Source organism: Salvelinus sp. IW2-2015, linkage group LG20 (genome assembly GCF_002910315.2).
Source record: "Salvelinus sp. IW2-2015 linkage group LG20, ASM291031v2, whole genome shotgun sequence".
In the NCBI taxonomy this organism is placed as follows: Eukaryota; Metazoa; Chordata; class Actinopteri; order Salmoniformes; family Salmonidae; genus Salvelinus; species Salvelinus sp. IW2-2015.
This window is the reverse complement of record NC_036860.1, coordinates 78,061,831-78,077,487: the sequence shown is the minus strand read 5'-3', so window position 1 is coordinate 78,077,487 and position 15,657 is coordinate 78,061,831. Positions and strand designations below refer to the sequence as shown.

General features: G+C 40.4%; 1 protein-coding gene across 2 annotated transcripts in view; it reads right to left on the bottom strand.

Annotated features, from left to right (window-relative positions):
* Window positions 1-710: 710 nt before the first annotated feature.
* The window catches only part of rac2 (Rac family small GTPase 2), an 18,208-nt gene continuing 3,261 nt past the window's right edge, over window positions 711-15,657 (bottom strand). Inside the window, exons 2-6 of one of the 2 annotated variants that reach the window (XM_024012220.3) lie at window positions 9,325-9,396; window positions 8,631-8,748; window positions 7,817-7,879; window positions 1,823-1,982; window positions 711-1,485 (exon numbers count right to left, since the gene is read on the bottom strand). In XM_024012220.3, coding sequence (XP_023867988.1) covers window positions 1,355-1,485; window positions 1,823-1,982; window positions 7,817-7,879; window positions 8,631-8,748; window positions 9,325-9,396 — 544 coding nt within the window. In that variant the 3' untranslated portion in view covers window positions 711-1,354. Of the gene's footprint in view, window positions 1,486-1,818; window positions 1,983-7,816; window positions 7,880-8,630; window positions 8,749-9,324; window positions 9,397-15,657 lie in introns of both variants that reach the window. The other variant, XM_024012221.3, reaches the window with a different exon arrangement.

The window sequence follows — 15,657 nt, the reverse complement described above, 5'->3', positions numbered from 1 at the left end:
GACTTAAGTCCAAATACTTATGATTTCTTCAAATGGGGGGACGAGAAACATAAAGTGCTTTCATTTCCAAATGGCAAAACAGGTAATGTATGTATGAAAATACCCTCAAATAAAAGCTGGCATGCTGTACTTATCACTGAGTATACAAAACATTTTTGACATAGACTGACCATGTGAATCCAGGTGAAAGCTATGATCCCTTATTAATATCACTTGTTAAATCCACTTCAATCAGTGTAGATGAAGGGGAGGAGACAGGTTAAATAAGGATTTTTAAGCCTTGAGACAATTGAGACATTGATTGTGTGTGTGCCATTCAGAGGGTGAATGGGCAAGACAAAAAATGTTAGCGCCTTTGAACGGGGTATGGTAGCAGGTGCCAGGCGCACCGGTTTGTGTCAAGAACTGCAACGCTGCTGGGTTTTTCACGCTCAACAGTTTCTCGTGTGTATCAAGAATGGTCCACCACCCAAAGGATATCCAGCCAACTTGACAAAACTGTGGGAAGCACTGGAGTCAACATGGGCCAGCCTCCCTGTGGAATGCTTCCGATACCTTGTAGAGTCCATGTCCCAACGAATTSAGGCTGTTCTAAGGGCAAGGGGACACACAATCACACACACTCATATGTTTTTTTTGTGTTAAATTAAATTGTAATAGAGAGAAAAGTAATAAGGTACCTTAGAAATATAGTAGAATGCTGTATCATGTCAAAATATGAAAAATAAATTTTATAGAGTAAACAACATGATCATTTTAGAAAGTTTCTTACATTAGGATGGTGCAATACATTTCTGACTATTCACACTGTAATGTTTGGTCTATGTATTTTTCAGTGTCTTTCTTGTATAGTAAGGACCAGTCACTGCATTAACAATCCATATAGAAGTGTATAAGAAAATGAGTCAGAAACCAAAACCAAATACCAATATATGAATCTAAAACACTTATCCATGTGTACATATCCAGGATTTGTCCTTAAAATATTAAGGACATTTATATTGATGYAGCAGAAAGTCTGATGGTTGTTTTCAGACCTGAACAGTGGTCTAACATTGAGAAGAATCGTAGATCCAGCTATATGCCTCAATCCCCAATCAGTGGGAAAGGTCGGCACCATCTGTAATGGTACAATCCAACGGTCCAATTATCTTCCATTCATTTGGGATTGAGGCATACTGTAATTATAGCTGGATATACACTACAGATGGCAAGACTCAACACTACATATGTTGACTCATCTGAACATTAGACCACTTTGTAAAACTGCCAAACTTTGTATTTAACTAAAATCAACATTTGCTGTTGTGTTATTCCTGAGCCCTTCCCTCTTGGTCTATCCACAGGTCTGAGATCAGATGAGTAGACAGTGTCGTTTCTTCACCTTGGTGGGCTGGGGGCACAGCACCGCTCGGATGGCCTCGTCAAAGACCGTCTTCAGCCCCCGCTGGGTCAGGGCAGAGCATTCCAGGTACTTCACCGAGTCTACCCAGAAAACACACAAAAGATGTATGAGGGACATGAAGAGGATAGACTGTTTATCTGGCATAATGCACGGCTGGCGGGCGATGATTCCAAGAATGTGAAGCTTGGGCGACATGAAATCTCAACAACTATGCATTATAAGGACTAAGAGCAGAATACAAAGTGTTCCATGATACTGTACAGCTCTGTGAACAACAATCATTAAAATGACAGATAATCAATCAATCATATCCAATCACAAGCCCAGAGTGACCACTGTATATGTGACCACTGTATACCAATCATGGTAGATCTCTGATGCACGATCACTAATTCAGGATCCCAGAGACCTACATACCTATCTCTTTGGCTAGTGCTAAGCCTTGTGGGTAGGTGATGGGCGCTAGCTTCTTCTCCTTCAGCTTCTCAATGGTTTCCTTCTCGTCCCTCAGATCCAGCTTGGTGCCCACGAGGATGATGGGTGTGGAGGGGCAGTGGTGTCGTACCTCAGGGTACCACTAGTGGGAGCAAGCAAACACACACAGAGTAGGTCAACATGGCCGCAGCAAAAGATACTGAATTACTTTTCACTTCCTTTTCTGTGATACAGCTCATCGTTAATTCTACCAAAGATGATCTATATTCTGACAAGATACTGGACTGACCGCTTTAATAATGATAATAAATGTCCGCAAAGCGGACTGCAGACAGGAGGAGGCGGGGTCCAGCGGGAACACACACGTGTGAACAACAGGCATAACTCCGAAATGAAATAATTTTTCTCAAAGTTGCAGGAATGCCATGTGTGTCCACTTATATCAGAACATTCGTAACAACCTAAACATTACAAAATGTCTATTCGATCAAATAAGGCTCCCATAGCAAATTAGAATTACATTTTTTAGTTGACGAAATTCGACACTCATTATAAAAATCCCTACTTGTGGACAGATTTTAGAGTCAAGCCTCTCGCTTCGTCTCTTCCCCTCTGGTTCTACTACTGTATTATGGAGTAGCCAATTAATGCAGAGGTTGATTCCTGGTATAGCTCCTCACACATCAAATCTAGGATACTCTGTCTATTACTATTATTATTATTATTACTACTATCATTACCGTCATTATTATTACACACTATTCAAATAAAATGGCTGCTCTCTTGTTTCTATCAGTCACTCAATGAAAAAGGAAGTTCCTTCTTCCGCATTGAGTTACTGATAGAAACAAGAGAGCAGTGTATGCTTTTGCAGAATAGGAAATGAATGCTTATGAATGACGTTAGTGAGTCACCTTCACTTATTTTACTGTGCCTCTGTTCATTTGGAGGCCTTTCATCAGCTTCTCTGCTTAACACCTGGTTAACAGCTCTACGTATGTTTATACGTCAGTAATTATTGGCGTCTCTAATACAATATAGGACCCATCCTGCAAGCCATCATTAGCTGTTACAGCAGAGTGGAGGGAATGTCAAGGTTGAAAATGTTTCCTTTTTATAGAGCATGAATGTATAGTAATGAGAACAGTGACAGTGAAGCACGCACATACTGTATGCACACACACACACACACACATTTCAGGTATTTCACTGAGTCTACCGAGAAAACACACACACACACACACACACACACACACACACACACACACTACATTCTGTGAAAAATGCATCAAGGATTCTCGGTACCATTGCACCAAGGTTTTTCTGCCTCTCGTGTCTGTCTCTCTTTCATTGCAGGGTAGCCATTATTTAGTCATCGTCTATGGGGACAAAGCGCCGTCTCCTCTGCACTCTTTGGCCTTCCTGCCATCAAACCTAGAATGCCACACAAAGGACTGGGGTAGATCTCACAGAGTCTTAGCTCCTTAGGAGGACTCATTGGAGAAGAGCAGCTTTACAATAAAAGGCTTTCACTATTCAGGAACTAAGGGGTGATGATAATGGAAGACATAAACCACAACACTTGTCTTGAGAAGCTTGGAGAGAAATTCAAGCTCCAACCATTTACCCAGCGATGGCTAATTGATTCTTGATCTCCTGCTGATCCAAAATGGTGATAGCAGTAGGAGGTGTACCGTGGCAATAATCAGAGATAACACGGGTCAATTGAATCTCCGTTTGACAGGAAAATACCAGAGTGACATGGGTGGGTTAGTGTGAGCAACATGCTACATGGCTGTGACTCTGGCTGTGACTCTTCCCCCACACAGTCTGYAGCCTACCTTCCATGTTAAATAGACCCTAATGTTACCTGAAAGCCTGGTAATCTACTAAGGCTCCATTTGCATACATGGTCAATGTTACCATGGAGACTCATTGGGAACATGCCATGAAAAAACAGACTGAGAAAGATGGAGAGAGGAGGAAAAAACGACTAAAGAGTTTTGTTCTTGAAATGTGAAAAGTGGCAAAGATTTGCATAAGGGCTGGAGAAGCGAGATTGCTATTGTTTGAAGCTAATCATAAATTAAAGGGCTGAGTAAAGTCATTTGGGAAAGCGGTGCGATTCGAAACGGCACAAATTGGAATGGATTAACACTGATCTTTTCAATAATTGCCAATATCAAGAACACTTTTCTTTTCGCYCCTTCTTAGTTTGAGCACTTGAAATCTATGTAGTAGAATAAATGACACATGAATACTTTCCAGCGACCTACCAGACCTGCCTTCAGACCACTCTGGACCACATTAGGGTTGTTTTGACAATGTCATATCAAGTAGAGCAGATTTATCAAACTTCATTGTCTTTTGACCTCCACTGCTCTTGATACAATGCTGTCCTCTCCAACACTGACAGTTCCCAAACTAATCAGCTCAATTCAAACGGTTGACATTGAAGTCAGAGGAGTCAGACACTTAGCTGTMATTTTTTACATTTTATTTAACCTTTATTTAACTAAGAAAGTCAGTTAAGAACAAATTCTTATTTACAATGACAGCCTACCAAAAGGCAAAAGRCCTCCTGCGGGGACGGGGGCCTTGGATTAAAAATAAAAATAAATATAATATAAATATAGGACAAAACACACATCACAACAAGAGAGACAACACAACACTACATAAAGAGAGACTTAAGACAACAACATAGCAAGGCAGCAACACATGACAACACAGCATGGTAGCAACACAACATAACAACAACATGGTAGCAACACAAAATGGTAGCAGCACAAAACATGGTACAAACATTATTGGGCACAGACAACAGCACAAAGGGCAAGAAGGTAGAGACAACAATACATCACACAAAGCAGCCACAACTGTCAGTAAGAGTGTCCATGATTGAGTCTTTGAATGAAGAGATTGAGAAAAAACTGTCCAGTTTGAGTGTTTGTTGCAGCTCGTTCCAGTCACTAGCTGCAGCAAACTAAAAAGAGGAGAGATCCAGGGATGTGTGTGCTTTGGGGACCTTTAACAGAATGTGACTGGCAGAATGGGTGTTGTATGTGGAGGATGAGGGCAGCAGTAGATATCTCCGATAGGGGGGAGTGAGGCCTAAGAGGGTTTTATAAATGAGCATCAACCAATGGGTCTTGCGACGGGTATACAGAGATGAACAGTTTACAGAGGAGTATAGAGTGCAGTGATGTGTCCTATAAGGAGCATTGGTGGCAAATCTAATGGCCGAATGGTAAAGAACACCTAGCCGCTCGAGAGCACCCTTACCTGCCAATCTATAAATTATGTCTCTATAATCTAGCATGGGTAGGATGGTCATCTGAATCAGGGTTAGTTTGGCAGCTGGGGTGAAAGAGGAGCGATTACGATAGAGGAAACCAAGTCTAGATTTAACTTTAGCCTGCAGCTTTGATGTGTGCTGAGAGAAGGACAGTGCACCGTCTAGCCATACTCCCAAGTACTTGTATGAGGTGACTACCTCAAGCTCTAAACCCTCAGAGGTAGTAATAACACCTGTGTGAGGAGGGGCATTTTTCTTACCAAACCATATGGCCTTTGTTTTGGAGGTGTTCAGAACAAGGTTAAGGGTAGAGAAAGCTTGTTGGACACTAAGAAAGCTTTGTTGTAGAGCATTTAACACAACATCCGGGGAGGGGCCAGCTCAGTATAAGACTGTATCATCTGCATATAAATGGATGAGAGAGCTTCCTACTGCCTGAGCTATGTTTTGATGTAAATTGAGAAGCGCATGGGGCCTAGGATCAAGCCTTGAGGTACTCTCTTGGTGACAGGCAGTGGCTGAGATAGCAAATTTTCTGACTTTATACACTGCACTCTTTGAGAGAGGTAGTTAGCAAACCAGCCCAAAGACCCCTCAGAGACACCAATACCCAATACTCCTTAGCCGGCCCACAAGAATGGAATGGTCTACCGTATCAAAAGCTTTGGCCATGTCAATAAAAATAGCAGCACAATATTGCTTAGAATCAAGGGCAATGGTGAAATCATTGAGGACCTTTAAGGTTGCAATGACACATCCCTAACCTGAGCGGAAACCAGATTGGATACCCGAGAGAATACTATAGACATCAAGAAAGCCAGTCAGTTGATTATTGACAAGTTTTTCCAACACTTTTGATTAACAGGGCAAAATAGAAACAGACCTATAAAGGTTAGGATCAGCTTGATCTTCCCCTTTAAATAAAGGACGAACCATGGCAGCCTTCCAAGCAATGAGAACCTCCCCAGAAAGGAGAGACAGGTTAAAAAGGCCGGAGAKAGGCTTGGCGAYGATAGRGGCAGCAACCTTAAAGAAGAAAGGGTCTAAACCATCTAACTCTGTCAAGTTTAAGGAGCTCCTTTAGCACCTCGGACTCAGTAACCGCCTGCAGGGAGAAACTTTGTAGCGGGGCAGGGGAAAAAGAGGGAGAAGCATCGGGGATAGTCGCATTAGAAGGGGTGGGAGATGAGGAAATGTTGGACGGGCAAGGAGGCATGTCTGAGTCAAATAGGAATCCTGACTTAATGAAGTGGTGATTAAAGAGCTCAGCCATATGCTTCTTGTCAGTAACAACCACATCATCAACATTAACAGCACAAAGGGCAAGCTGTGAGGAGGGTTTATTCTCCAGGTCTTTAACCATTTTCCAGAACTTCTTGACAAAGCCTATGGCTGAGGCAATGGTATGAGAAGAAGCAACAATAAAAGTGTWTGARAAGGGTAACGTTTGGCAGGSTTTTTTGGTGATATTATAGCTCTTTGATGTGAATTCAACTTCTWTAGTAGTGAGTCAGTTTAAAACCCATGACTTCTGGAGAGATGGAGATGGAGAGACAGGATGGGACAATTACTATCTTTTCATCAGAACGGCAGTAGAGAGATAGAGGGCTCAAGGACAGCTTCGTTCAGCAGTAGCTGAGAGCTGCCACGGTGACATGTGAACTGTGTGCCCCGTGCAGTGAAAAGACACAGACCCTGACAGTTACCTGGGGGAGTAGGTAGAGGTCTCATCGTGCATTAGGCCAGTTAAGTTCACATGGGACATCCATGTTTGACTCCGTTAAAGAAGAGATAATTACTTCTCTCTGACGTAAACCTGAATGAATATGATTTCTATTGATGAACACATTTCTATATCCTATCCAAATGGAGTGAGGTTCRTTGGAATCCAATGGGATGCAACGTGCTRCCTGAATAGATGTGCTGTTCTAGTCCTTGGATTTGAAATATTTTATTTATGACTGTCTGACTGAAACGACTAAACCATGGCCTCTGCAACAATAGGTAGAGCTGAAAGYAGCAGAACACAAAACAACTAMTGATAATACCATTACGCAGACAGTTAAAATAGAAAAATATTAGTTGTCCATTGGACTATATCCTATTTCTGTACCGTAAATGCCAGAATCTGCAATATGTTTGTTTTATTATACGGTACACTTTGATTTTCTATTGAAAGCAGGTAAACCAGAGTAGCCTATCCTTTTAAAATTGATTGATGTCTCTATGTGTTTAGCCTCACTTCATTATCTTAATCTTGACAGGCATTTCATAGATTAACTGGCATACTACTGTTATCCTGCTCTGTTTTCCATCACCCCCCTCTGTATTACTGACAGATGATGACCCATCTATATTCACAGAAAGGTAAGCACATCTAAATACCCCTGTGCTTTAGGAGTGATCAACAGTATTGACACGTTAATCTCTCCGTATAGTAATCTATAATGTATGCTATATACTGCAGCTCTTGGGGATGCTGCAGCCTTTATAATGGCACTGTGTCAATCAACGCCAATCAACACCTACATTATGAGAACAATGTCATCCGCTATCCCTGCATTAGGTACAGAGGAAAACACCGGCGGTGGATCAAATAGAATATGTGTGTATTGCATACTATATGTACCTATACATTGTAAGACAACAGCCATGAAGATCACACAGCATCCACTCACCTTGGCTCTGACGTTCTCAAACGATGCTGGGCTCACCAGAGAGAAACAGATGAGGAACACATCCTAGGGGACAAACATAGTGTCTGATCAATGGTMGTATTAAAGGTGTAGGGAGATGTTGATGTTGTAAACAGATTAGATCTAGTGATTCATATAGTGTATATGGTCATTGGTCAGTGAAGGTGTAGGGAGTAATACATGTGGTTGTACTGAAGGGTAGAAAGGTGTATCAGAGTAGTAGAAGACGTGGGGTACGAAATTATTGACACTTTTGATAAATATGAGCGATAAGGACTATATAAAATGTAGTATGCAAATACTGAACTATATTGTGTGCTCCAAACAATGTGGAAATTATATTATTTTATGCTAATACAATTGCTCAAAGAGATTTAGTTTAACAAGTAATATTATGTTTTTCTCAAAAAAGTAGTGGTCAAATTTATTGACACCCCTAAAGATTCTTATAAATAAAGTAGTCAACAGCTTACATCCTGAATGAATCGTGAATAATGATGAATGAGAAAGTTACAGAGGGTCAAAGATCATACCCCCAAGACATGCTAACCTCTCACCATTACAATAACAGGGGAGGTTAGCATGTTTTTTAGGGCTATGATCTTTGACCCTCTGTAACCTTCTCATTCATCATTATTCACGATTCATTCAGGATTATTCGTAATCATGGCAGCATCCATTATTAATTGGACAGTATACAGTCATTACTGCTCATCTTTATCAAGGGTGTCAATAATTCCGGACCCCACTGTATATAATTTGTAATAGAGATTGTGTATGTGTGTGTGTGTGTTACCGTCTGAGGATAGGACAGAGGTCTGAGTCTGTCATAGTCCTCCTGTCCTGCTGTATCCCACAGTCCCAGGTTCACTGGCTTACTGTCCACCATCACATTGGCTGAGTAGTTATCAAACCTGSAAGACAAATAAGTCCATTACATCTAGAACATATCACAGTGAAAAACCTTACACAGAATATACAGTATACAGTTTATTAGGTACACCACCCCGTTCACGAAAATGTATCGCTCCTACAGACAGTGAGTCACATGGTCGTGGCTTGCTATATAAAGCAGGCAGACAGACATCAACACAACTTGAATCCATGGACCCATCCTGCCTGGTGTTAACGGTACTGGTGTGGGGAATGTTTTCCTGGCACACGTTAGGTCCCTTGACACCAATTGAGCAACAATTGAACGCCATGCCCCCAAAAATCAGCTGTTCTGAAGGTAAAGTGGGGTCCGACCCGGTACTAGATAGTGTACCTAATAAACTGCATAACATAGGTGTTTGTGAAAGCAAAGTCAATATCTAGCATACCAATCCTAGAATTATTGTGAATATAATATTATTCCTATCTCTGGTTATTGGTTGCATTATGTAGGCCTTTGGTTGCATTATGTATGATGTTTGTCCATTCAGCCCACACATTTGTCACTGTACCAGCCATATCATGTCTACTGTGTCTGTCTGTGGTCCAGTACTTACACTGTGGGGATGTACTCTCCAGGGAAGGCGTTGGTTGTGTAGCTGATGAGCAGGCATGTCTTTCCCACAGCACTGAAACAGACATTGGCAATCAGTTGTGTGCCAACACATACACACACATTGTCTTGCTGCAATAGCACATTGACACACTCTCGTGCGCACACACACACCTTTACTCTAGCACACACTGAGAGAACCTATAGTCATTACAGGGTACTGCCAGCTGTCAGAGTAACTCCCTTCTCTTACAAAAAAAACACATGTCAAATTCAGTTTCACATGTGAAATACTGTAGCTGTTTCATATTGAGGTAAAATTTCACAAGTGAAACCATATTCATTTTTTATTACATAAGTTAGAATTTGCATTTTCACATGTGAAAAACATTCACATGAAAGTAAAAATAAAATTTTACTCCAATGTTTGTTAACAAAGTTCATGTCAAACACTGTATAGCCTAAACAGATGGTAAAACTACATTTTGATATCATGGATGGTCAGTCCTTGCATCCATAATGTAGTCTATGGATTTGAAAGTGGTTGCGTTTCTCCAGCCCCATCCCTCAGCGTTTTACCCAAACTGTGGTGGGGAGGACACCTGTTAATGTTTCAAATAAGGATTGCCGCTATAAACTCCTTAGTTTAGATTAGTTTTTCCCAATTGCTAAAACACAATTTTGCAAACTAGGCTGGTTTTATCAAAATACTTAACACAAGTACAAAACCACACACCCAAACCTGCAAAATACCGCATAATCCTGCAAAATGAAGCACTGCAACCAAAACTACATATAGCATTATCAAAATCAAACGTTTGCACGAAATGGTACACACTTCATTCATATTACCAGATTTGTCTAACCAACTACACACTGTTGGCATAATGAAAAGCACTCATCTTTAGTATGCTTTGCCATAATACTAAAATAGTTCAAATTGTAGAAAATTCTAGAGATGCACAGAAATATTTGCAGATACACACACATGCTGTTGAAACATTTTATTTTTCACCAAACAAGTCAGTGCAACATATGCACAGCAGATATATTTACATTGGACTGAACAAAAATATGCTCACAAAAAAAACAGTAAACTGAAAAGAAAATTGCAGAAAAAAAGAGGCAAGAAAAATAATTAGGCAGCATCTTGCCGCACAGCTGGGTCTGGCCACAACGCCTCGCCTCACAGCTGGGTCTGGCCACAACCTCGTCCACATCACAGGCAATATCTTCCCTTGCCAGATAGAGGAAGAAGCGCCTTGAGTGCCTTATCCATCCCTGAATCGCACCCACATCAATCTCATCACATGCCTCTTCCATAGACTGCACAAGAGGCATGCGCACAAAGGGCTGCCGGTCGTATACCTTCCACCGCCATGCCGAAAATAACTCTTCTATGGGGTTCAGAAATGGTGAGTATGGTGGGAGGTATTGCACGAGAAATGGTGGTGGTCAGCAAACCAGTTTAGGACTGGGGCTGCACGATGAAAGCTCACGTTGTCCCATACTACAACGTACCGGGTTCTTTGATGGTCTGCATCATTCATACGCTCTGGTGGTATGAGAATGTTGTGGAGTCTGTCCAGAAATGTGAGAATATGGGCTGTGTTGTATGGTCCAAGGTTGGCATGACGGTGAGGACACCATGCGTATTGAGATGGCAGCGCGCATTGTGATGTTCCCACCACGTTGGCCAGGAACATCTATAATGGCTCTGTGGCAATGACGTTTCTCCCCCTTCTTCTGGTCTTTGCTAGTTGAACCCAACCTCATCTATAAAGATGAACTCATGTGGGATTGCATGAGCATCCATTTCCAGTACTCCCTGAAAACAAAGAACAAAAGCAGTCATTGTGGTGTTATCCAGTACACTGGGAAACAAGTTGAGTGTAGTGTACTGCAGTCAATATTGTACTTACATCCACATATGCTCGTCTGACCTCTTGTTTCTTTGAGAGTTTCTCTCAAACGGCAGCTTATAAAGTTGTTTCATTCTGATTTGGTTTCGCTTGAGAATGCGAGCCAATGTGGACAGACTGACTCGTTGAATGTTGTTGAATATGGTGTTGTCTTGGATGATGTGGCTTTGAATTTCTCGTAATCTGATTTCCTTATTTTCCAAACCAAGTTTACAATGGCAGCTTCCTGTACCCGGTAACATTTGGGCCCTTCCTCCACCATGGTTGCGTCTCCAGTCCTTTAGAAAAACAAAAATATAGGGCTTGGACAATGCAGCCTAAAGATATTCCCCCACAGTAGAGTAAATTCTACAGGAAATTTGTGCAATAGTGTATGACATCAGCCATTCATGAAGTAAACAGTGTTCACCCAACTGATACACATGACATGGGGTGTACTACATAGTGTGAAAGAAATGTTGGTTACATACCTGTACTCCAGTCTAAATGTCCCGATGACACAGGCGACAGTAAAACGGCTCAGGTTGGGCTGCACTCTCTGTCCAGCCTCTCGCATTGTCAGCCCATGGTGATGACATGATCAACTAAGGTTGCTCTGATTTCATTTGAAAGTTGTTGTCTTCTTTGGCCATGAACTCCTCTACCAGCTCTACCCCTACCTCTCACTCTTTCTCCCCCTCTCATTCTCACCCTCCCTCTTCCTCTTCCTCTTCCTCTCTCTGCAATGGCTTCCATTGTTTTTGTAAAACAAAGGTGCTCACCTGTGGCTTTTTCATAGTGCTTACTTCCTGATTGAAGTGGTAACAATTAACCATGAGGTGTTTGGCCAGGTGGCACATGTATTGGCCAATTAGCTCATGTAGTGTCATTTTGAATGGCAGTGTTTTGAAATGGCAAACATGTGACTTTATGTCATGATTGTTGTGTCTTATGCAGAGAACCGTGTGCAGTGCATTTAAAAAGTGCCATTTTGAATTGCAAAATGTTGTAAAGCAGAAAATGTGTTTAGACTTTTGGAGACTTGAGAAGAGTTTTGCTCTCTGTGTGTCAGTTTAAATAATAAATAATAATGTCATTTTAGTGTGTTAGCAATTGGAAAAAACTGTAAAAGTGTACTACTTGTCACGTTCTGACCATAGTTCTTGTGTGTTGTGCTTGTTTTAGTGTTGGTCAGGACGTGAGCTGGGTGGGCATTCTATGTTGTGTGTCTAGTTTGTCTGTTTCTATGTTTGGCCTAATATGGTTCTCAATCAGAGGCAGATGTTTTGTGTTGTCTCTGATGGGAATCATATATAGGTGGCTTGTTTTGTTTGGGATTTTGTGGGTGGTTGTTTCCTGTCTCTGTGTTTTCTCTGCACCAGCTAGGACTGTATCGGTTTGCCACATTTTAAGTGTTCACTGTTAATCATTTTTAAACATGTGTACACCAACTACGCTGCGTCTTGGTCCGATCCCTGTTACCTCCTCTCTTCTCGTGAAGAGAGGGAAGGCTGCTGTTACAACTACATGGTGCCATTCTCTAGTGAGTGAGTTACTTTTGTCCCATTAATATCACGCAAAACTTCTGAAGTCAAGAACAAAATTCTTAGTATTGCAAACAAAAATAATGATATTGATAGCAAAACAAAATATTGCAAGGGGAAAAAAATGTCAAAGCGAGGGCAAATTAATTGTAAATGGATGCAATTAAATTAAACAATTCTACCTATTTTTGTTGTTACCCTGGCCTTTGCTTTCGCTGCCTTTTTCCAGTGGTGGAAAAAGTACTAATTCTCATACTTGAGTAAAGTAAGATACTTGAATAGAAAATTACTCAATTAAAAGTGAAAGTCACACAGTAAATTACTACTTGAGTAAAAGTATTTGGTTTTAAATATACTTTAGTATCAAAATAAATGAGTTGCTAAAATATACTTAAGCATCAAAAGTAAAAGTATGAATCAATTTAAAGTACTTATATTAAGCAAACCAGATGGCACAATTTTTCATATTTTCATTTATGGATAGCCAGGGACACACTCCAACACAAAACATAATTTAAAAACAAAGCATTTGTGTTTAGGATCCGCCAGATCAGAGGCAGTAGGGATGACCAGGGATGGTCTCTTGATCAGTGTGTGAATTGAACTGTTTTCTGTCCTGCTAAGCATTCAGAATGTAAAAAGTACCTTTGGGTGTCAGGGAAAATGTATGAAGTAAAAAGTACATAATCTTCTTTAGGAATGTAGTGAAGTAAAAGTAGTCAAAAATATAAATAGTAAAGTACAGATACCCAAAAACACTACTTAAGTAGTACTTTAAAGTATTTYTACTTAAGTACTTTACGCCACTGCTTTTTCCAGTTGCAAGTTTTGGCACATTCATTCCAGCAGGATAGCACCCTGCATCCCACTGTTGGTTTGCTAAACAGGGTCGGTCCTGGTCCGTCCATGGATGGGAGAGCAGACGCAGATGGAAGTGGTGAAAAATGTTTTCTTTTTTTGTAAGGGTTAGCTGCATTAATATGGTAAGAAASGTAAAATTGCAGATTACGTAAATTCTTTACAWTTTTCTGGTTTGGAAAGCTTCCACCATATTTTCGCCAGAATACCATCATTAAATTCAGCTTGGTGTCTATCATGGTCTACTCCCACTCATGATAAATTGATACAACAACAGCACACCAACAAATTYTTTGTATTTTCCCTGTGCAAAGAAGATGCCAATATACTGTCCTTATTGCTTGCTACAGTATGATGTATGGCCATAGACATTCTAACTATGTACAATGTGCTGAATGAACAGCATGATGGTGCCTGGCTTCTTTCAAACKTGCCTACATTATGAGAAGCAGTAATCCACTTTCTCTAGCTTCTTGTCRGTGTTCTAAAACACCTCTGACAGGTAAAACACAGTCAAGGTTTTGTCAGTAAAATTCCAATAAGAAGCACGCACCTGCATGTACAGACAGGAGGGAAGGAATGCTAGTCTGAGGAGTGCTCCCAGAGTTACATTTTTAGGGCAAGGTTAGAAAGTGACACCCCGGGCTATATGTAGCCAGGCTACCATCAGCTTCTTCTACAGATTGGCTCCACCTTGAACATCATTAGGTTAGCATTCAAGGTTGGGTAGAAGAAACCTGATAGATGCCATTGAAAAGAACTGGAGAAACATTCATAGTTTATACCCTTGTGGTAGTGTAGTTAGAGTAGTCAGTTGAGTAGGAGTATAGTAGTCAGTATTAGTGTACTTCATACTCTAGTGTTTTCTACTGTGCTACTGTACTGAAACTTACTCACCATTCATACTACACTTGTACCTGTACTGAACTATACACGCAACTATATTTTATCTGTACTGTCCTATACTCCATCAACTATTATTTACAGTACTGTACTGAAATTACTAACTATTCTTCACTGTACTGTACTTGACCTGTACTCGTACTCGACCTATACTCCAACTATTATTTACGTGTTACATTGTAATGGTTACTGACTATACTCAACTATTATTTTACCAGTACGTTTATGTACTGAACTATAATCGTTAACTATATTATTTCCAGTACTTACTGTACTAATATACTAACTTTCTTTACTGCACTGACTGTACTGTCTGATCTCACTCAATCATTATACAGTACTTGTACTGTACTGAAGTTAAACTCAACTAATTCTTCTAATCTGTACTGAACCTACCTGAACTATTATTTACCTCACGGTACCTGTTACTTACTCATTATTATACAGTATCTGTATTGTACAGTACTGAACTATAACTCACTATTCTTTACTGTATCTGAAACTATACTGAACTATTCTTTTACTCAACTGTACTGTACTGTACTGACTGGAACTTTACTCAACTATTTATTTACAGTACTTGAACTCGCTCCAATTCTGCAACTATTTACTCAACTATTCCTTCATATCCTGTATCTGTACTGCCTCTATATCTCTACTTATATATTTAACTGTTATGTAAAATGTAGTGACCTATACTATCTAACTATTATTAACTGTATCTGTACTGTAATGTACTTGACCCTATAACTCAACTGATTATTTACAGTACTGTACTGAACTATACTCAATTATATTCTTTACATGTACTGTTACTGAAAATCTCACCATTCTTCTTACTGTATGTTGGACACTACATTACTACTATTACTACTCCGTACTGTCTGGTCTCTACCTTCAGACTGTACTGTATGTACTGTACGGCTACTGTACCCTAGTACGGTATGCTACCTAAAAATCCATTAACGCTACGCTCACTCGCTACTCGCACTACACTCAACTCATACTGTATCGAACACCTCTTTACTCATGTAACTGACTGTACTATCATATCCTACACACTCACTCATACATAGACACAGCATAGACTAAGTCCCAGACTCCTGTGATGTAAATTAAGGCCAGGTGGAC